Raw genomic sequence first — 23,120 nt, 5'->3', positions numbered from 1 at the left:
GTATTTAGGGAACTCTCTTCTTACAATTTCTAATCTAGTTTCCCAAGCCTTCCTCACATGTTGCAGTCTAAGTTGGAAATGAGGGCTGCAGATTTACAGCTGATTACAACTGAGAATGTTCTCAAAGACACCAAATACAGCTCTCCAGTTCAGTCTGAGCAGAATATTGATAGAATATATCTGTTGACACAAAAGCACTAAATCTGTTTTAGAATGTGTTCCAGGGAAAACATCAATTGAAAAATTGATATCAACTAGAGTTGATTAATGTATGAATTGTTTCAAAGCTGCATGCAATCTCCCAGCAATAGTTCTATTTCTTTACTTGAACCAGCTTGCCAATTATCATTATGCATAACTATGAAACTGGGACAAAATTTTGATGATGTTTACATCTTATCTAGTATGCACATAAATTTAGCCTAATCTTATAAAAAAAAAAAAAAGAATAAAGAAAAAACTGTCCTTAAAGTGCCTTTTGACTGGGCATGGAACAATACATTCTGCACAGTGAAGAGCATCTTCAGGTGTGTGTACCTACCCCATGGCTAATCTTGATACCTGAGCCCTGCAGGTGATAGCACAAGACAAGCAGTGATGTGTGCCCACACAAAATACAGAAATCCAGGACTGAACTTTAGATATCTGACTCTAATATTGCAGTAGTCATATCACCTGTGCAGATTATCAACATAAATAAAATCATTTCAGTACTCTTCCTTCAGAGTTTGGAAGGTTTAAAGGCTAAAAGCGGAGCAGGCTGAATCTTCAAAACACAGTGCTCACAACTGTCAGTGTGGCTGATGAAAGGTTTTAAAGGATCTTCTTACTGCTATTCAGATATGTTTATAGGCACAGACTGCTGAAGGCACATGTTTACAAAATGGCTAATTCTCCAGTGAACACTGCTTAATTCTTGGAAGTGTCAGACTGGATTTTACTGGTATTGTATGTTACATTGGGAACTCTGGTTCCTGCAAGTGCGTGCATCTGTACTTCTTTATAACATTAACTTGATATTGTAATAAATTTAATTTGACATTTTATCTAAGTTATTCCTAATCCATTTTCTTACCATGGTAGGTGTAAAAAACTTAGATAGTAAGATCCTAACTCTTGAGCTCTAAAAGAGAGTCTACAGCTTCTGCTCTGTTTTGTAACAAATGCATTGCACTGTTTTTCATAGACACATAAAGCAGTAAAACTAGACTTCTTACAGTGTAGAACATTGACATTTTAAAATAAAAGTACTGCAGCAGGCAGATAAAAACATTTTGAATGTCTGGTTTTTTTCCACAGAAAAGTCAGCATTTTCCCTTGGACAAGTGAGTAAAATTACATTTGCAGGTAATGATTGAGTCTTCTAAAGGGATGAGTTGTGTCATAATAAAAAGACTTTTAAAAGGTTCTTCATGCTAAATAAAAAACAAACAAACAAACAAACAAAAAACCCAAACCAAACCCACACAAAACCAAAACAAACAAATCAAACAAAAACTAACAAAAAAATATATACACCACTGCAAAAAACCCACCAAAAAAAAAAAATCCCAACACCCAAACTAAAAAGACCCAAGCCTTGCAGCCAAAGGCTATACAGTCCACTAGAAAAACTGAAGTAGGGAAAAATGCCTACATTCTGGACAGCCTTTAAAAGCTTTCTTTTTCTTCTCTGTTTAGGTACTTTTTACAGGGAACTTTTGCAAAGCTTTGGTAGGGAAGAAGTAGATTCAGATGATGAATTTTTTTTTTTTTTACCACAGTTTTCTTTTCAAGGAATCTAATCTCACATGCAATCATTTGCATAAATGAAGTTACTCAGTTTATTTAGTTGTAAAGTGTTCAAAACAAAGCATTCATTTAGACAGAGGAAGGAACTGGAGCATCCTCCCCAGCAAAGACGAGCAAGTGCATACCATGGACAGCACACATGGGCAAGAGTCCACAAAAAGGGGCTGAACAGGCAGAGGAACAACCTTTAATGCTTCGAGCCTGGGTAACAGCTCAAACCACCATCCAAGGGAGCACCTGTTTCACAATCACCAGGTCTCCACATTCATTTTCAAATTTGTACACAGCTCAGAATTAAAAAAAATAAAGTAAGAAAACTCACCAAACTGCTATGATCTGGGTGAGTAAAATACATATGAACTGAAAGTGAGAATGTAAATGGATGTAGTGGCAATAATTCTGGAACTAATGGACAAACAAGCATGGCCAAATGCAAAATAACAGAGAAATTGATCTGGGTTTACAAACTCAGTTGAGGGGCCAATAAAAATATTAGACTACGGGAGAGGTGCTGTCAGACATAAAGCACCTGTTTAACATTATTGCTAATTGTGGATGAAGGAAATGGCCCCAGCAGAAATTGGTTGACGATTATTAAATTTAATTGCAATGCTATATACAAATTGCTACCCACTCACTGAATTAGAATCAAAATTGCTCAGAAGTGATAAGATTCCACAAAACCAGGTTTGATACAAGGCATGAACAGCAAGGCTACATGTGGCAAAAAGCACATTCCCATTTTTTCAAAGTTCTTTCTGCTTCTCACATGTTGCAGAACTACACAAAAAGCACCATAATAGGAACCATGAAATCAGGAAATAAGGTCAGTGTGAGGTGGAGTGTGGGCTGCAGGAATGCTCATATTCTCCAGCACAGTGGAGGCAGGAGGGCTGGTAGGAAACACACTCAGCCCACTCTGAGACACAAACTGCCAGGAATCAATGAGATCAGAAACAGTTAGCAGGAGTGCCTGCCCTCGGTTTGTGTAAGGCAGATACCTCTGTAAGCCAGCTCCAAGCCTTCAGAAGAGTGCACAGAATCCCCCCTGGCAGGCAGCCTATTTTGCTGGAGGCAGCTGCCAGAGACTGTTGGCACAGAAAAGTGAAAGTACTATTTTCCATCTTCTTTATGATTTCTCCCTTTTTTCCTTTCCACAAAATTTTGTTAGTGAAGTTGGGGTTTTTTGTCCCCTTTCTTTTCATAGGACTACTTATTAGAGTTGCTGGTTTATTATCACCCCCTTTACACTCTATTTCCTAACTTAAATTTTACTTTTCATGCAGTTTCCTTGTAGTGCTCCAGCATACCCTTGCTCTCTGCTTTCAGTGCTGTTGAGAGTGCAGTCACAGTGCTAATGGATGACTTGCTTGCAGTCAGAAATGCACAAGTTTTTTTGTCTTCCAAATAATCACCCAGGTATGTTGTGGCTCCTTCTTTAAATTGCTGTCACCTAAACCATATTTCACGTGGTACACACGCATCATGTCTAGCCTTTAAATTGCTTTCTGACAACTGTGCTTGGCACAGGTTTGCCATTGGCTCGTGGCAAACACAACACTGTCACTTTGTGGCAGACTTGGTTATGCCAGTGTTTCTAGCATTGCTCTCAGGCAGACAGACAGCTGCCCATGCCGTGTTCCTCCTGTTCTCTATTTGCAGCCATTCAGTCCTCAGGCTCATTTAAGTTTTCAAAGTTTCCCAGTGCCTTGTGTTGTTGTCTGCTTCAGAGAGTGCTAAGGTGCTACTCAGTCCTGGTTATATTTGCTTTAGTGCTAAAACAGCTTGCTTATGGCTCAGTATCAACTAAACCGTCATTATTTTCAAGTACCTACAATGTACTTAATTAGAACTGCTGGAGCAGCCTCTGGACATGGGGTGAGAGCCGTAGTTTTTTAAAGGTAACTCTAGGTAACAGAAAAGCCTTTCCTGCCCCCAACAACCCAAAGAACTCAGGCAAGCACCAAGTGCAATGGAGCAGCTGCTTGACAGCTTTATTTGAAAACAGCTTAGAGAAGTACATGAAAAATACTGCATTCAGCTGAAGCTGCAGGGAACAACGGAAGAAAAATAATTAGCCAAGTCAGAAATTGGCTAAGGCACTGGGTCTTCTGAGCCTTCTATTTCCTTCAAAATTCAAAGGGATCTTTAAATACTGAGTAGTAAACTAGACTTTGTTTATATCTTATCTTAAAAAGCCACAGGAAGAACAGTGTACCCTAATAACATCCTTTACTTAGAAATGATTCAGAAGCAAGGGGGCCATCTGCTGAATTCCCAGTACCATTTTCTGCTGCATCCTGGAAGTTTCATTAAAAGTTTTGCAGGCAAGTCCTTTTCAGTGCCAGCTTTGCCAGGCTTGTGAAGCATGGCAGAAAACCTCTGAGCAGGTTGGGCTGTAGGTCAGTATGACTGTATTATCTATCATGACTTCAAAAAAGTAAAATCAGTACACTGATCAATGTAATCTAATCACGACTCAAAAATCCTGCAGGCAGTATCATCACTCTGAAGTGTAAGTAATATCTCTGTATCATAATGAATTTCCTTAAACAGCAATTTTCAGACAGAAAATTTGCTCATAATATGCTCCTGAATATAACTTTTCAGATAAAATAAAAAAGCTTAGAGCACAGAATCAGCTGTGCTTTAAAATAAGCAGCTTCCTTCATTGGCTTACTGTCCATTATCCTTAGTAATGTTGGCATCATGTTCAAACTCAGCATTTCCTTCCCCATGTAACGCCATCAGACTCCGCTGATAAAGGACTCACTGGTGACTGCTTCTAATTCCACTCTTTCTGAATTCATCACCACTAACTTCATGATATTCATAGCTGGTCCCTTCTCCACTATGTAAAAGTGGGCAAAGGCAAGGTAAAATTTGTAGAGGATTTTATGACAACCCACAACAAATTCATTACATACCCAAAGTGTGTTATCCATGTAGTTCTACATATCTTCTTCTTGTACAAACTGCTACGGCTAAAGGTCTCTCTGCATACCAGAAAAGACCAGAATTGTACCTGGTACAATAATAGAAAAGTATGCTAAATAAATACTACATAAACACCCAGACTGAAAAAAATCCTTGTTCATAAAACCATGAAATTTGATAAAGGTATTTAAAATATTCACCACTGTTCTCATTTCATAAAGCATAGCCTTAAGTCTACTGACATTTCATGGTCTGTTAATACAGAACACTTTATGGAAAGGTACATGTTATCCATTAAAGGCTACATAGTCTCATGCATAAGATCACTCATAGTGTACAAACAGAAGATTGTTTAATGGTACAAATTATAAAATCAAATCTTCAAGCCTGCTTCCAACTCAACATTTTAAAAATGACTGCAAGACATAACTTGTATCTTTCAAAGTTATAATCAGGAGGGATTAAGTAAAAGCACAGCACTGGGAACACAAATAAATGCCACTTGCCTAAGACTTCCTTCTTAAGTATAAGAAAAGGTCACAAGTTTAACTCAACAGTTGGAGAGTTTGTTTGCATTGTGTGGGGCATTTTTAATGTTTAAAACAATTTTACTACCACAGTCAATATTAAATCTCAATATGCATAACTCCCACATCCATAATGGAAAATGTATCCAGTGGTGATTTTTGCTGTTCAAAGCTATCAACTTCATGCACACTGATAAGGAAGAAGGATATGGTCTGCAAAGTTATAAATGTGTAGGCACATGCAAATTACTCATGGCTTTCAGTATTTAATTGCAAACTATTAACCTCTGTACCAACTGAGCATCCTTTATTTATCTTCTAAAATCTTAACTTTGGTATCAAAATATGAAAATAGTCTATTATAAACCAATAGTAAATTCAAAATATCAAATACATGAAAAAGCTACAAAGCTACAATTACCTAGCATTAATAAAACTTTATCATGCACCTTTACTCCCATGAGCTGTCCAACATGCCCTCTCCAAAGGGCTTAGCCTATGACCTCAAAGCCTGACTAGCTTCAAAGAGTTGCCATTAAAAAGGCAAAAGAAAACAAAGAAAAATTTTAAATATATATATATATATATGTATGTACAGAAATAAAAAATTTCCCTCAAGAATTCAGAGTGAAAGCAAAGGATTGCTAAAATTCAGTTCTTTCTGTAGAAATGGCCCCAAAACATATGAAACAGCAACTCCTGGTAATACAAATTTAGTAAGCAAGATGTTCTGTCTTAGTGAAAAGCAATATGAAGTGCTCTTGCTACTTTTTTTCAAACTCTGGAAATCTCACATGAAAGAGCATGTCAATACAGTGAAAGAGGCTTGAGATTAATTTTCAACTTCATAGCTTTTTTCCTTTTCCACTAAACCCCAGATGGCTGGCTTAAGACTAAGATGGTTTAATTTAAAACAAAATCCTTTTAAAAATATACCTTTAAATAATACAGAACATCAATTTTCATTGGTCTTCTTCTCTGTTACTTACATATTAACAAAAATTACTCCCACCTGGTAGCACGACTATGATTATTTGTTAGTGGAACTGTGTTTAAAATGATAATTTGTTAGTGGAGTCAGACAAATTTATTTCATTAAGTATTTATATGGAGAGGAGTGGTGTACATACTCACTAGGCAGTTACAAAGAGAAAGAAATTGGAAAGTGAAGGATTTGGAACATAATATTCAGAGAGTGGTATCTTCCCAGGCTTCTGATACTACTCGACTTGAACATCAGTTGTTAAAGTTCTACTGAATCAGAAGTATTTACTATCAAGCTTGTTCTCATTTTACATCTTTGAGATCTTTTTTTCCTTTTGACCTAATTTTGAACAGAGATCTCAGTAAATGTTGCCTGCATTTCAAGGCATTCCACACAGGAAAGCGCAAAGTGGATCAGCTCCATGGGTCAAAGAACACAAGCGCAGCTCAGCCAATGACTGATCGATGATACCTGTGGTGCCGCTGTGTTGTACTGCACACGACAGGCACAGCAGTAAAAGGGAAGGACTTGCAGATGCTCTATCAGAGTGCTAGTGCACAACACAGAAGGGATTTTGGCAGCAGTGAAATATTTGTCATTTTTCATCATTGGAAGTCAGGAAAGAGGAAAGCAGACTTTAGTTCCTGTAAGGTATTTAGGGTGCAGGTGTGTTGCAGGGCACACCCTGGCATTGCCGAAGCCCAGGGAACACCACCAGTGTGCTCAAGGTGGTCTGCAAAGCCGGTCGTGCAAGGCCGGCTGGCGGGCGGCAGGCCCGTACCCCTCCGTATGTCACACACTGACACCCGCACGGTGGCAGGGAAAGTTCGGTGGCGATTCCGGAGGAGGTTCCGATGCCACCACCACGGCGGGGAGGCAGAGGAGAGGCAGCAGGCCATCGTCGCCTCCTGTCACCCGCGCTCGGCGGCCTCCCCGGCCCCCGCTGCCCCGGCAGCGCAGGACTCCCGTTCGCCCCTACGAAACGCCTTTAGCGACTCACGGACACCGTCTAGGGTAGCTCGACGGGTCTGCAGTCCCCGCAGGACCGCCCCAAACTTCACGCGTGTTCTACCCAGGTGTCGGTCTCGACAGGTAGTTCACAACGCGTCTCACACAAACTCGCAAGTGCGTTTTTTGGCAGACGAGTCCACAAGGACCGTCGCTTCCCTCCTCATCCGCGTCAGAACCTTGGCCAAGGTACTAAACCGCGACACCTGGAGCCGACGCGGCGCCTTCCCCTCTACCAGTCTCCAACTCCTCACCAAAGCATCAGAAATCAGCCTATCCCAGGGCACGGGCCCGAGACGCGGTCCGCGGACAACCCCAGCTAAGCCGTAGCCCCCCCGCCCCGCTGCCGAGCGCCAGCACCGCCCCCAGCCCCGTCCCCGCGGCCACTCGCAGGCGGCCGCCGACGGAGAAACTTTTCCGAGCCGGCCGGCCAGGCAGCGCCCACACCGGGGCCCCGCAGAGCGGGACCGAGCCGGAGCCCACGCCCCACGCCCCCCGCAGCCGCGCCGCGCCGGCCGCCCCCAGCGTGGGCATCCGCCCGCACCGCTCCTACCGTGCGGGGGGCAAGTGAGGGAGGGGGCGAGGAGGTGGCAGTTACCGGCGAGCGAGCGCCCTTCTTGCAGAGCGGTCCCCTGAAGACGCCCTTGATGCCGCGGTAGTGCCCGTTGCTGAGGTGCCGGGAGCTGATGACCAGGTAGCACGCCATGCGGGCCCCCCGGGCGGGCGGGCGCGGGGCGCGAGGGCAGCCCGGCTCCTCCGCGGCGGCGGTGCGAGCTCCGCCGGAGCAGAAGCCCGCATGAAGGAGCGGGCGGAACCGCAGCAGCGATCTCCCTGCTCCCGTCTCATCCAGCGCCCGGGTGAGCGCTGCCAGCAGCAGGATGCACTGAAGGCGGCGGCAGCCAGAGCACATCTGAGGGAGCGCGGAGGCCAGTCCGCATGCTGCTCCGCGGGTGGGAGACGGGCCGGGGAGAAGAAGGGCAGAGCGCAACTTGCACAGTCCGCCGCTGCTACGGCCCTTCCTCCTCTCCCTCCTCTTCCTCCTCCTCCTCCTCCTCCTCAGACCAGGCCACCCGCAGCCGACATCCGGAGGGGAGTTTCTCCGCGACAGCCGGAGCGGCGGCTGCTCCCCATGGCTGTCCCCAGCGCCGGGCTGGGCGGTGGATGCCGCCGCGCACCGTCCCCGCCACCCCACTCCTCCCGCACGGCCGCCGCAGTCGGCGCTGCGCCTCGCCTCACCTCCGCCGGGGGGGGGAGGCGGTGCGAGGGGGGCGGAGGAGGGGTAGGGCCGGAGCGGGGGCGGCGGCGGTGGAAGGACATTGCCCCTTGCCGCCTCGGGGAGGGGAACAACGCCGGCAACCCCGGGCGGGGCGGCCGGGAAAGGGGGGAAGGCAGCGGAGTGCTCTGACCGCCCTCCTTCTCTTCGCCCAACTTTCCCGTCCCCGCCCGCCTCTGGCTGCGCTTCCACCTGTCCCCGGCATCCCTTCACCTCCTTCCCCGCCGCTGTCCCGTGGGCTGTCCCGTGGGCTGTCCCGGGCAGGGACGTGCACGCCACGGGCACTCGGCGTCCCGGCGCGGTGCCGGGAAGCGCCGCTGCGCCGGTGGGGAGCCCGGGCTGGCCCCGGACTGCGCCCCGCTGCCAGGCTGCCTGGACATCCCCCGGCTTGTGCCTGGGCTTGCCTCCATCGTCCCCTCTGAAAACGCTGAATTTAGGTGCGTGGTGTCATTTATCACCTCGATGATTTACACAGAATCGCAGGTATGAAAATCTTCCCCAGTAAACAGCTGGAACAGGTTGTTCCTCTCCCCTTCTGCAAGACGGTGGTGCGAGGTACCTCGGACCCACTCAGACTCAGTTTCTTCTCATCAGGTCACAAGTATCATGTCTGCTGTGCTGCTTGCTAAGTCGATAAAATAAATCAATATATCACACGGCCTTAGTAGTCACCTGCAGATCATTCATTTCTTCGAAGTAGATTGCTTTAAACTGCAGGTAAGAGCTGTTTCCGTTTTTTCACTTAATCTTCTAAAAACATATGCATTCAGTTATTTAATGAATGAAACTGATAAGCCACAATCATTCTCATTTTAGGTTCTCAAGAGCTTTTTTTTATGAACCTAATAAAAATAAAAGGAAAATCTCACACAATCCACCGAACTGGATCAAAGATATCATGACAAATCAAATGTTATTTTTTGACTGTTTATGTACCTTGGTGTTGCACACTCCTAGCATGCAGCATCATATAGCGTTTCACATACCATATTAAGTTTTACTACACGTCTGTATATGTATGTATATATAAATAATCAAATATATTATTATCTATTTTATTAATAAATATATTAACAATGTTATAAATAAAACATAATAATTCTGAATTTTTAATAACCAAAGGTGGAAGTAATGTATTAAGAACATCCATATGTAAACCATCATACAGTGTTTTGCAATGTAAAACCTTTGAGGTGGGGGCTAAAATAAGATGGTAAAATTGAGGTGTGAAATAAATGAAAGGATTTGACTCTTTGCATTATGTGTGGTTGAGCTGTGGGACTCCTTGCCAAAGGTTGTTGTGGATCATAGATTAAACAGTCCCATGAATCAGTACAGATCAGGCTTTGAAGCCTGGTAGTAATACAATGCCTGTAAAAGACCTCTGGAAGACTTTTCTGAAGGAAGAAATTGCATTATAAAGTGGAGTTTGAGTAATTGTGGTGCCATACTGATAAAAAAAAAGTAGTCCACTGTAAATTTGGTAGTGAAAAGGAGCTTTTATGATTTCCTCCTACAAGTCACAGAAGTCACAGCTATGTAAGTGACTTGAAGTTTATTCTTGTTGGCATATATATTTTCAGTTCTTCCTGAAATAATTCCTCTGCAAGCCTGTTAAAGATAAAAGTATTATCTTCACTTTGAATTTTGGTCTGCAGCTTAACTTTCTGACTCTGCACTGAATACGTATCTGGAAGTAAAGACAAGCACCTTTTCTCTTTGGCAATGAAATAAACTTCCAAAAATTTTGCTTCTCTGTGATGCAGCTGTTGTTTCTCAGAATAGAAACAGAATGAGAATTTACATCTCATCTCAACAACTTGCATAGAGGTCTCCCTTCCTTTTCTGTTGTGAAGAGACATGGAAAGTCCTTTGCTCCATGAGGCTGTGGATGCTCTGTTACAAGGTGAGGGAGAGGGTGCAGAGGACCCAGGCCATGTGCATAGGCTGGAGATGCATGATGGTGTTGCAGCCATGTGGTCAGACTCGCCATGTCACCTGTAGAGGAGGTTCAGCATAAGCTGAAATGGTTCAAGTGCTTTGCTGTAGATTTAAAGGACACTACTTTCCTCTTTAAACTTACAGAGTCTTCCCCAGCTCATTTACTAGTATTGTGTGAAACAGAATTTATTTTCCCCTGAGTAGGCTGCACAGTATTCATTTTATCCTGCTGAGGAAGATGATGTGCTCAATTGACCCTGCTGTGAAAAGTAGAAGTCATTTTGGTCTCCCTTCACTTTGCAAACTCAGGGGAATAGTTACTATGACCACCAATCTAATTTATAAATAACCTGTAGGATGCAAGCCTAAGAAAATGAGATTAAGTGTTGTCAAAATGAACAGTTAGGTATTAATTATAACACTCCCTGAACATTCCCCAAAGTCTCTGGAGATGCAGCACCTTCTTGTCTTTCATCACAGGTCATGTAGAAATATGAGCCTTAACTATTAGTACTTTCATCTGGGTCCAATCCTTCACTACCTTAGATCTCATAAAGTAATTTTCAGCTGAGCGCAGTGGATGTAAAATACGACCTTTCAGAACATTATGCTTTCTTTGCAGAAGTTTTAGTGACTTTTCAAGATGCAAGGAAGTAAGAGAAGCAGGCCAGCTGTCACTAAGAGATGATGATTAGAATAATGAAAGGTTCTCCAGTTCATCTATCCTCTCAGTTTACAAACTTTTTTCATTATTAATAAAGATAGCATTTATTGTGCCCCCTCCAAAAAAAAAACTCTGTAAGCATTTTCTAATTATTCTTTGTAGGATTTGTCCTTATTGCAGTGTCGAAATTAAATATCCAGCCTAGATATTAGGATGCTAGTTATGATAGAAATATTCTCTGACCATCAGAACGATATTAATTCAGTCATATTAATTTTAATGGTCGAGTTAATTCATATGTTTCTCTGCAGCATTAGACAGTACTGTATAGACATACCCATAAAACCTTGTCTGCCTTGTGAATTTTATTTTAATTGTAATTCAAATGTTGCTCCTGATCTGAGTTCCACCTGCACACAAAGTCCATTATACTGATATTCTCTGCTGTGTAGATAAAAACTACAGTTAGCATGATTTGCCAGCTTGCTAACCTAAGCGTCCCTCACTGTGGGTACAGGCTAGATCTGCTTAAGTGCCTGAGTTCTAAAATGTTTTCCACAATCCCTTTGCTGTGCCTAGAAAGAACAAAGACAGCCTTCCCCTTGCCTCCAGATACGAGAAAATTCAGAGTGCACAGCATCTTCTGGCACTACACCTCTAGAAATTTTACTTTCACAAGCAAACAAGGACAGAAGGTGTGTAGACACACAGCTTTCTTGAGTACTGTTTCACAGTCTGATTATTCTCACTTAAGTTAATTTAACACGTTTTCCAATGTAGAAGAACCCAAATTAACCCTACAGTAAAAACATACTCAAATATGGATGTGATTTTTACAGGTCTTCCCCATGGCAGAGGGAGGGAAGGAAGAGGGGGAAATCCACATCTTGGAAAGACAATTCATGTATAAAAAAACACAATGAAGTTCATGACGTATAACAGAAAGGTCTTAGTATCTTTACAGTATATTTGGACATAAAAGAGATTTTAAAGCTGTCAATTAAGTCCTGGAAATATACGTGCAGATCTTTGGATTATAATGGCCTAAACTACATTTCCCTTCACCCTGTTTCCCTGAACCACACATCCAGCCTTTCACTCCTCTCCATTCTAGTGGTCCATAGCTACAGCTAATTCCTCTGGGTTCACATGAGAAGTGAACTCCTGCCCTACTGAAACTAGTGACACTTTTCGAAGTTGACAGAATCAGTTTCTTCAGAAACTTTCAACTGTTAAGTAAGTTGATTGATGATAAAAAACCTTAAATGTATGATTACATTAGTTGTCCTGTTATTCTACTTAAATAAATCATCTAATATCCCAGAAGAGTCATAATTATTTGAAAGTGAGAACCATATATCAGAAATAGTCAATATTTCTGTGGATCACATTAATAAATTTTAGTCTGAATGCTTCACTTATTTTTCTTAGTGAACCATATTTTGAGGAACGTTTTATGAAGTTTCATCCTGGTGAATGTAAAAATTATAAGGTTAGCTGGTCTGCGTAAATCTTTGTTTTGTTTTCAGTGAAATGGTATCTTCAAACCTCTGTTCTTTTTTCTTCTGAATCTTAAAGTACAACAATTATAATTTTTCCTGAAATAAGTAATAGAAAAATCTTTATTTTATGTCTTTATTTCATAAATTAATTTAGGGTATTTTAGTTCTTTCTTATTTTATTCCATTTGAAGTAATCATAACACCGTTTATCCAAACATCTTTTAATCCCAGGCTATTTTAACCTAAATAGTTACATTTGTCTTTCAAATCACTTATGTAAGCTGCTTTCTGTTACACAGAGGTTGAATCTATCAAACTTTATACACTTAAAGTATTGATGGTTAAGTTATTCTACTCTCTAGTCCATGCAGAATCAATGACATCATTTTACTTTGGATGGAGCTTTTTGGAACATCTTAAGTGCTGAACAGTCACTTTATAGTCTACAGCTTGCCATTAATTCTGCAGCCAGCAAATACAGCGTGGTGGTCAAACCAAAGTGTGTGTGTCTACTTCAGTGAAGAGCATTAAATCATGCCCTACTTTCCCTACAGGCTCATGCACCACTGGCTTTAAGAAAGTCATATCGTTGAACAAGAATCTCATTCTCACTCATGATTCATCCTTACTCTAAACTTTGCTTAGATACACCTTTTATGTGACATTCAGCAGCCCCTCTGTATTACTTTATCACTAAAAAAACAATATAATATTTCCTTTGGAGTTATTGTGCAAATTACTCAACAATGTCACTACAGTCATAAAGAAGAATGCTAAGTATTACTAATAGTGGGATATCAGGAAAATTGCTAATTTCATAATCAGTTAAAATATGCAATAAATCTATTCTTTTCAGAAGGCTGCCATTTACTTAAATTCATAGAATTGTTATGTGAATAGGACATTACCCTGTATTAACAAAAGCTCAGTATCTCCAGAGTATGTGTCCAATGATGTAAATATATGTTCCATTGTCTATTCAGAAATAGTATCCATTGGTTTATTCTTATTGTTAGCTATAATCTTCACCTGTATTAGGATGGGTATAGAAAGAATAATGACAAGTAGCTACTGTTATGAAAATTATATAGCAGAACTATTTTAGTAGCAAATCCTTTTCTTCAGGCAGATGATATATGGAAGAGATGAAGATGTAGCAATGTTTTCATACACTTGCCAATTTATTATGTTTGCATAGATATTTAATACATCAATCTCTTTCTAAAAGAAGAATATGGTTTGCATTTCAAATCTTGTAGCTTTGTTAGATTTTCTTTCTGCTAAATCCTACCAAAACTTTAATTAAGTGCTAGACATCCACAAGACAGGTTGAGTCATTCAACAAAAACAGGTGTTTCTGCTGTTTGCTGTTTGCTGGTCATCAGACTGATCTCCTGAATTAGCACTGTATGTGCTAGTGGTTTTAAAATCTAAAAGGTATATGAAGTTACTGCATTTTTTTTATTAGGGATCAGAATTTAATATTAATGGAAAAACAGATATCTTGAAGTTATTTTAAAATAATGTAAAGTGATAGAAAACACTGCCTAAACTCTCCATAGTTACCCATGATATCCACAGTCAGCGAGGCTGCCAGCATATGCTCCAGCCATAGTATTAGTTGCAATAACTAACATAACCACAGCTGTCAATCCCTTTTCCAACTCATACTCATTTAGTTCAAGGAGAGCTCCAAGGACAAGAGTAGTGAAGCAGCATAGAAACAGGAGAGGACGCTCATTGCAAAGGAATGATGAAGGCAGCTTCCATCAAGTGGTTGTTTCCATTTACATCTCCTTACTCCCAGTACTGTCTGCAAAAGTATTTTATCTTACACTTCCACAAGTAACATTCTTACATGCTTGACCTGCTGTGTACGAATTCACACAACTCCTCAGTGATATCCACAGACAATTCCAGCTAGGCAAGTTGCTATCACCTTTTTTGTCTGGTGCTAGCATTGCCATAAGTCACCCAGAAACTGTCAGGGCATATGTGTTACATTTTAATCTGGCTGCATCTTTAGCCTTTGAAATCTATCAATTGGAACAAGATTATTTCAAGTTTACAAAGGACTCTCAAGTCCCATTTGCCAAGAGGAAAACTCATATTGCTTTTTGCGAAGTAAAAGAGAATTCCCTTTTCCTTGGGAAAAGAGGGTCAAGCAGGAATTGTGAGATGTCACACAAGTTGGATAAAGATCAGTGATCTGGGAGCTCTACACATTCTGATAATAAGGAGTGACAAGTAAAAACTATCTTCTCCATGTAGAGGGCCACTTAGTATAGTAGTTCTCTAAGCCATTCCAGATACAGAAAAAATTCAGGAGAAAACAACTCTTTTACAAAACTTCAGAGGAAATAAATGGATATAAGTTCTTCTAAACTGTCAGCAATAAAATACATGGTTTTTTAATATATTTATATGTATATTTACATTTATATATTTATGTTTATGGTTATACATATATTTATATTTATATATATTACATATGCATTTCTATAGATATATGAATGTGTCTAGTGTCCATATATTAATGGAATAATACAGATATTTAAATGCATTAAATGTCAACACCTATGCCAACATATTTCCTGTGCTGTTTTGCTTTTTCCCCACATCAGCAAAGTGACAATTTATTCTCTTATTTTAGGGAGCTTTTTAGGGAGTGACAGGGAAGTGATTTAGCAGCCTTCAGCAAAGCAGTACAGAACTTGAGTCTGAGCTGTTCACACACATTGAACCACTGTACTACCTAAGGTATCTCAGATCCTCATGTTTCCATGGAAGTATTTGCTATGCACTGCCACAAGATCACCCTGCTAGTTCTGTATATATCCTGTTGCCAGTATTTCATCATCTGTCCACCTTAATACTTCAGCAGGCAACCTTTAAAAAGGCTCTAAAAAATTATCTGAAAGATGCAGGAGAAATTTCAAACTGACAGCATTTGTCAGCGGAAATCCTCTGGAACTCAGGAGTCCATCATGTTACTAGGTATCTATGAAGCTATAGTACTTTTTAAGACTGATGCGTACATACTTTCTCTAAAATATACAAATACACTAAGAAGTTTTTGAGTGTATTATGGCATAGTTTTGTTCCCTAATAAGTTTAAATATTTCAAGAATTCTGTAAAGTCCATTCAAGTAGTAGCAAAATTTCTTTGTGCCTTAAAGAAAATGGCTAATACTGTTGTAATCACATGAATTTCAGTGATAATTAATAATAAAGGAAATATGAAGTAAAATCAAAAGGCGAAGTTCACTCCTTAGTAAAAAGCTAGCACAAGAATTGCACATCTTCTTCCCCCATGGTATCTCCTAAACTGTCTCAGGGGCTTGCTAACTCCTGCAGAGGTATGGATGTCATCTGATTTCTCCAAAGTATGGTATCTAGCAACTTGCTTATGGCCAAAAATGTCAGAGTTTTCTGTGCAGAAGTAAAATAGGTGTTTGTTTCAAATATAAATTCAGTCTCTATTTTTGCAGTCATTTGGTGTTCTAATTATAACAATCTAATTTGTAAACAACACATGCTGAGGATTGGAAGTGAATTTCTGATGAAACACAGAGTACAAATTTTAATTACATACGGTTCTAATACCATGAGCACTGCAGCATTTCTGTCATCTTTGAAATGGTAACAAAATGTAAAAAAAGTTTTTTGAAATATGAGCATGAAGGTAATGAGATCAATAAATGTCAGCTAGAAAAAATAATCACAACTCTAGAGACTCACTAACCTTTCTACAAATTCCAGAAATAATAGACTAGCCTGGATGAAGAATCTTTAACAATGGGAAACAGATACCATTATACGGGGGAAGCGAGCCAAAGACTGCGGAATAATACCAGAAGCATTGCCTTTTAAGTAAATGAGAGAAAAACAATCAATATTTTTGCATTTCCTCCTGTGATCCTCACCAATGTACTTTCCTTTGCACCTTCTGTTTTTGAGAGTGAAATACAATACAAACACATATGTAAAGCCAGAGCAGAAATGGGAAGTGAGCCATAAAGTGCAGTAAGTGATCGTGGTTTTCCAAACTGCTGGCCTGATCCTTCTCTTGGGCAGACAGGAATGTAAGAATATTCATTGACCTCCATATAAATTCTAGATACTTAACACTCCAAAGATTTGGTGGTTTATGGTTTCTAGATATAATTTATGCAAACCCAGATCTTAAGCATGAATTAATTCAAGACAAGAAAATTTATGTGCTACGTTTTAATGCCCCTTGGTGGAATCTAACTTCTGTAAAAAGAGACATTGAACCTGAGGTAAAAATGGAAGAGAATACAATACTTTGTCAAATCCATCCAGACGGGGAATTTTTTTTTTTTTTTTGAATGATGCATACAATTTTCCTGAAAACATATAAACATTTTATGAAGGATATGCAAAATGTACTAAGGATTTCTACATATAAAAAACTTATTTTAGGTGAATTGACTTTTAAAAAAGGGGTGTAGACATAACATGGAAACCAATTCATATTTTATCATGATTTTTTCCCCCTAAGCATTGAGTAAACATTTTTGGATGTGGATATCAAAAAATGTTTGGCTGAGATTGGGATCCAGTCATTACAGTCCACTCAGCAAATGTGTACCATTTTTAAAATTATGATTTTCAAATGGTAACACTGGTATACAACCAGCTGGAGATATTAGCAGTTTACATTTCATCATTCAGGTGCTAATCTGAGGTAATAAGTGCAAAAGGGCTTCATGTAGAACATGCAAAGTACTGCAATGTCAGCATTACCTTTTACGATCATGTTTCTACTTTCTATCATTCTGTATGTCCTGTTAAATTAAAGGAACTGAAGAACCAAGTGCTTTGAAATTCTGTCTCATTACACACATACACACATTTTCTTCTTTGTTGTGTTTCAAACTGCACTTTTGAATCTGTTAATTTCTGTATGTGTGCATATAACCTTTTTTACATGTAACATTTTACATACATTCACATGTATATAGTATTTTACATATTTAAATGTGTTTATGTAACATTTTGCAGGACAGGAGTTCCTGGAGGTAAATAGCTCTGCTGTTAGTGTGTAACCCAATATAAAGTAGCAGATACCTGTGATGACAGTCTGGGTTTTTTTTTTTCTTCCTCAGCACAGAGCTAAAGAAATGTGTATTATGAAAGCTGGTTGTTGAGGGCTACTCCAGGAGCATAAACTGGATTTCAAGTCAGTTTTGTCGAACAGGACTTAGCTTAAGTGTGCTGCAACACCGCAATGTAGAAATGCAGGAAGGGAAGGATGGAAGTTTCCCTGCTCCAGCCACCCATGACTGCGGGAGCAGCTGTGGGTGCCCATCAGATGCTTCACTAGTGAGGTTGGTGCTATGTTAAGAGACCATGCATGTGTTTAATGACAAAGGAAGAGACCAAAGCCATCAGCAGCTGCTGGAAACAGGTTGAATCCAAGTAAGGAAGAAGGTTTCAGCCTTCAGAAAAACATGAAAAACAGGCAGGTTATGTTGTGTTTCAATTCCATCACCCTACAAGGCCAAAACTCACATAGGAGCTGTGTACAGGGAGACCACAGTATGCAGCTGTGAGTAAGAAACTGTGTTTAAGGACAGAAATCTTTTCAGCCTGTGATTTTAAATGAAATGCCTTTCAGTCAAACCAATTTTTGCCTGTAAAGGCTTTGCTGTGGCACACCCTTCCCTTGTTGAGAGTAAGCTAAAAGCAAACTGCAGAGAGCTGCAGAAGTATCTTGCAGGTGACAGGGCAGCAGGATGGCAGGTGAAACTCAGTGCCAATAAACACAAAGAGGAGAAAATATAGTACACACCCAAGATGTTGGTTGATCACATATTGTCACACCAGGAAGAAATGTTAAAGTTCCTGGATAAGGTTGTACAAAAATGCCAGCTCATTGCACAGCAACAGTCAAAATGCCACTCTGATGTTAGAAACTGCAAAGAAAGCATTGAAGAACAAAACAGAAAACATTTCAACACATTCTGCTCTAAAAGCAAAGGGGAACTAGGCTGGGACTGGAGAAGCACGAATGGGGCCTGAGCTGAAATGTGGATTATTTTTTACAATTTCTCAGTACAAATAAGCATAACAAAAACATTTTGAGGAAGCAAGCTTCAATTAAACAATAAGAAATTTCTTTGCACAATCCATCATCAGCCACCATTATGAATTAATGAGGTATGTAAGCAAAAAATATAAATCAAGTCAGTTCTTCTCCTGCTATTGAAGAGAAAAGGTTGAAATGCACATATCAACTTAAGAGGTTCCTAAACTACTCATGTGCTGGAGACAGTATCTTATAGAAGAGCACAGATAATTTTAAATTTTCTTGGTTTATGGCAGTTTTGTCTGATGACCATAGCCAGAGATAAAATATTGGACATCATAGCACAGAAGTTTTTCTGTTCTTAAATTAAAATGCAGTTATAATTTTTGGTCCAAATGATGTGCTAGTCCTTCTGTGAATACTGGTTAGAATTACCATTTAAGTGGCTTTGACAGACTGAAAACAGAAGCTGACAGAAATCCTCTGAAGCTCACCAGTGACAAAAGCAGCCAGTACACAGTAATCCCATCCAGCCACACAGATTGGAAACCAAAAGGTTGAAAAAAAGCGCTGCAGAAAAAGAGCTGGAGGTCCTAGGGAAGAAAGCTGAATGGAGTCAGCAGTGTGTCCCTGTGGCAATGAGGAGAACCAGCATACTCCTCTCCAAGCAGGGCTGTGGGCAACAGATCAATAGCTGTGACTAATTCCATTTACTCTTTTGTGAGATCACACTGAGTACTGTGCCTAGTTCTGAACTTCCTAAAATAAGCAAAAATTTAATACACTGGGGTAAATCCAAGACAGTTACAGTACTGTAGCACAAGGAGAGGGTGAGGGCGCTGGGTATGATGACAGTAATGATCTGGAGCTGTCCTGTAAAACAGGGCACTGCTGGGATAGCACAGTACAAAGTGGGAGGAATTCCATTTTTGGCATCCAGCTGACTTGCTTGCTAAATGTCTCACTTTCTGCATTCACAGCACACAGTATCTTAGTGATAGAAAACCAGAAAAACCAATGGAAACAAAGCAGAAAGAGTAAATTTGACTTTCATCTGATAGTCCAGTGTAGATATTTGAACTGTATTCAGTGGCATTCAAAAGTGCAGACAGGACCAGTGATAAGCTAAATTTTGGACAGTCATGAAGTATCTGTTCTTGAACTTGAAAATAATTTCTGTTTTCAGATTAGATTTGTCCAAATTATAAAGTTTAACTTTAAACCTAAAACACAGACATGACACATACATGCTCATTCACACTCATAGTCAACTATGGCAGTGGAAACCTGCTTTGATATTATACCTTCAGGGAACAAACCCTTTACAATCGCATCAGAATTATGGTAATTTTAAGTTTCCTCTGTGTCAGGTATTTGTAAAATCTAAAATCCTTGATGCCTAATTACAGCTATTCATTGAAAGCATTGGTCCTCCCTTCACAGCAGGACAGTACCTCCCTCATTCCTTAGGGAGGACAAGTTCCCTGCTGTTGCCTGTAAGAAACAGGGTTTCTGCATGGACAGGAAGGACTGTCCCACATGGCAGGTAGAGAGAAATCACACTGAACTCCCTGAAGGAGCTGGAGCCTTGATCCAGTCTGGATAGATCTATATTACCGTAGTGCTTTCAGAGGTACTTTCTGGCAGATAGCATTAAAGAAGATCTGTTTCTCCAGTTTACCACAAGATGGAGGTGCTGTCACTCAGAATCACTCATTAAGGACTCAGGAAAATGGTGGGTATTGTACAACAGGCACTGTAAAATTTTATGGATGTATTTTAAAAAATAATAAAAAATAATGGTATGAAGCTGTGGCACATTTTATTATTAATTTATTTTAAGCCAACTCTGTAATGACATAGCCAACCATCTTTGAACCAGTTTTATTTCAAAATGCAGCAGCTTCACATTTGCATTTGAATTACTGAAAGCTGCAGAATCACATTATCTATTGGAATTGGAGATGTCTGATAATTTTCTCCAAAAGCATACAAAGTGATGGCTGTCAGACTCAGATGGGTGCCACCTTCTAGGATATAATATCCTGATATGATCTTTCCCTATATTAAACCTTCTGGAACTTATTGCCAACAAAAATAAAGTTTGTTTTCATCAATAACAAATACAGGTCTGGTTGTTCTCAGAGGCATTCACCCTGACCCCCACCAGAAAACACAGGAGGATATTTGCGACCAAAAGGCTTTAAAATTGCTTATTAAGCCATGTTTATAGTATTGTTCACTTTTTTTGATGCTGAAGCAGAGACAAATAAGCCTTAATTTGGGCTTTTTGCATGAGCCTAGCAGGCCATGGACACAAGCTCTTCCTCTCAGCCAAAACCTCAAAAGCTTTATCCCTTGAGTCTTCATGGATAGGTTCTTATCCTGTGCTTTCTTCTTTTATTTAAAACTTCAAAGGAAAAAGGTTAATTTTTTTTCCTGCAGCTTCATTTTTTCCCCTCACATCTTTTCTACTGATTATTTTGGTATTTTGAGGAGAATTTGAAACGTAAGTGAAATAAGTGAAATTACATAAGTAAGGTATACCTTACTTTACAATGGGAGACATGGAAATAAACAGAAAGAGACTTTGAAAAAAGAATTTGATACTTTTGATGTTCAGTGATGCTTTGTTTGCATTGAACAAGTTAGATAATACAGAGAAGAGAAAATCTCTTTAGATGTGCTGTTAAAGACATGGACAAGCCATGTTTAGGACCTACTCTGCAAATACTGAGTTCATCTGCACATCACCCCTTTGCTGCTTGGAGCCACCATCTAATGGCTGCATGGTTTGTGTGACCACAGTTTACTTGGGTTTACTTATTAATTTATTTAAACAGATCCCAAGATTTGAAAACACATAGAAAGCTCCCTAATGCAAAAGAGAAGCCAGAGAAACATAAGACCATGAGGAGGAACTAGGTCACAGTTGTAGACAGTATCTCAAGACAGAACAATTACTGCGTGTCTTCACTAGTGAGGGTGAATTTAATTTGAAGTTCTTAACATAATTCTCATTGTATATGAAATAATGGATGCTGTTTTTCTGTAGAAAACAAGTATACATAGGAAATTGGCATCCCATTTCATATATCACTATAGAGCTGTTGTAGGATCCACATAATATTTAACTTTCAATTAGTTCTTTAAAAAGCTATACATGTCTAGCTGACAAAAGTAATATTTAGGGAATAAAAAGGAATAACAATATATCAGAGATTTCAGCTGTAATACACATAGTATTCAAATATCAGATTGTTGGTGAGCAAGCTTATGATTTAACTCATACCACAATTACTTTCATTTAACTTCTCCTAATTCCAAAAAGTTCCAGAAAATAAACTAAATCCAGAGAGATTAACTAAGTTTCTAAATAAAATTCTGCATAGTTCATTGCTGTCAAAACAAAACATTTCAAATTAAAATGTGCCTTGCCTGGGTATGGGGGTTGGACTAGAAATATCCAGAGGTCACTTGCAACCGTAACTGTCCTGTGATTCTTTGACATATTGAATAATTTTTTCAGTCTACAAATAATTGTAAAATAACTTAGTCAAGCAGAATCTGTATTTATTAATTTTAAAAATGTTTTTAAAAAATAGCCAAACATAACCAGAGAAGTTTATAATTACTTCCAATTTCTAAACTTACAAACCGCAGTTAACAGCAAAAGGAGCATATATTGAAAATACATAAACATTATAGACTATGTAATTGTCTAATTATAAGAGGACATTCTTCATCAAAGTTGATTTTTAAACACTACATTTTCAACATTGCTGTTGTTTTTAAGAAAGTAGTTGGCAGAGATCTTTTTATGTTGTTTAGAAGAAAGCACAAACCATAACACCAATTTTTGATGGGCAGATGTTTGCTGTAGCTCCTTATCTGAAACTGCTGGCATATAAATGTATTTATAGCAGTGAAGAAGGACAGGTTTTGTGTCAAAAGAAATCTGTGGCAAAGGCAAAGATGGATCTTGTTCAGGTGCTGAATACAGCCTCTGTGTCTCCTCAAAATTCTTCTTGGTATATGTTGATGTGCATTACCAGTGAAGTGTTGACGAGGCCCCAGAAGACCACTCATGCATCAGCAAGACCTGAAATAAGTGAATCTTTTTGTGTTCTGCAACTGAATGGTTAACAAGAATATATGTATTTGATTATAGACTTGGCCACTAATTCATTAATCCAGTCACTTGAGAATTATAAATTCTCAGGTCGTAAGGATGGGCACAGGTATACAGTTGAGAATAAGACTACTATGGTTTTTATTGTTCCCATTAAATAGATACCATGTGTTCTTTACATCAAGATTTTCATTCAGTTTAAATTAAGGGTTTCTGAATTGAGGGGTTTATTACTTAAATTCTAATGATAAAGATAAAATGCTATACAATTAGGGGAAGATAAGACCTTCAGATTTATTTATATC

At 39.5% G+C, this 23,120-nt stretch overlaps 2 protein-coding genes across 3 annotated transcripts in view; one reads left to right on the top strand and one right to left on the bottom strand.

Moving 5' to 3' along the window:
• The window catches only part of ZNF804B (zinc finger protein 804B), a 222,085-nt gene extending 213,927 nt beyond the window's left edge, over positions 1-8,158 (bottom strand). Inside the window, exon 1 of one of the 2 annotated variants that reach the window (XM_041714402.2) lies at positions 7,802-8,158. In XM_041714402.2, coding sequence (XP_041570336.2) covers positions 7,802-8,158 — 357 coding nt within the window. The remainder of the gene's footprint in view (positions 1-7,801) is intronic. The other variant, XM_030264643.4, reaches the window with a different exon arrangement.
• On the top strand, positions 6,198-9,770 carry LOC140682604 (uncharacterized). Its single transcript, XM_072925509.1, has 3 exons — positions 6,198-7,942; positions 9,116-9,238; positions 9,338-9,770. The coding sequence occupies exon 1, from the start codon at positions 6,775-6,777 to the stop codon at positions 7,576-7,578; it is 804 nt and encodes a 267-aa protein (XP_072781610.1). The 5' UTR covers positions 6,198-6,774; the 3' UTR covers positions 7,579-7,942; positions 9,116-9,238; positions 9,338-9,770.
• The last annotated feature ends 13,350 nt before the right edge of the window (positions 9,771-23,120 follow it).

This window comes from Taeniopygia guttata, chromosome 2 (genome assembly GCF_048771995.1).
Source record: "Taeniopygia guttata chromosome 2, bTaeGut7.mat, whole genome shotgun sequence".
Lineage (NCBI taxonomy): Eukaryota > Metazoa > Chordata > Aves > Passeriformes > Estrildidae > Taeniopygia > Taeniopygia guttata.
This window is presented reverse-complemented; position numbering and strand designations above follow the sequence as displayed.

Excerpts from the sequence above, each read along its gene's own strand:
- LOC140682604 (XM_072925509.1), top strand. The coding sequence starts at position 6,775 with ATGCTCTATCAGAGTGCTAGTGCACAACACAGAAGGGATTTTGGCAGC.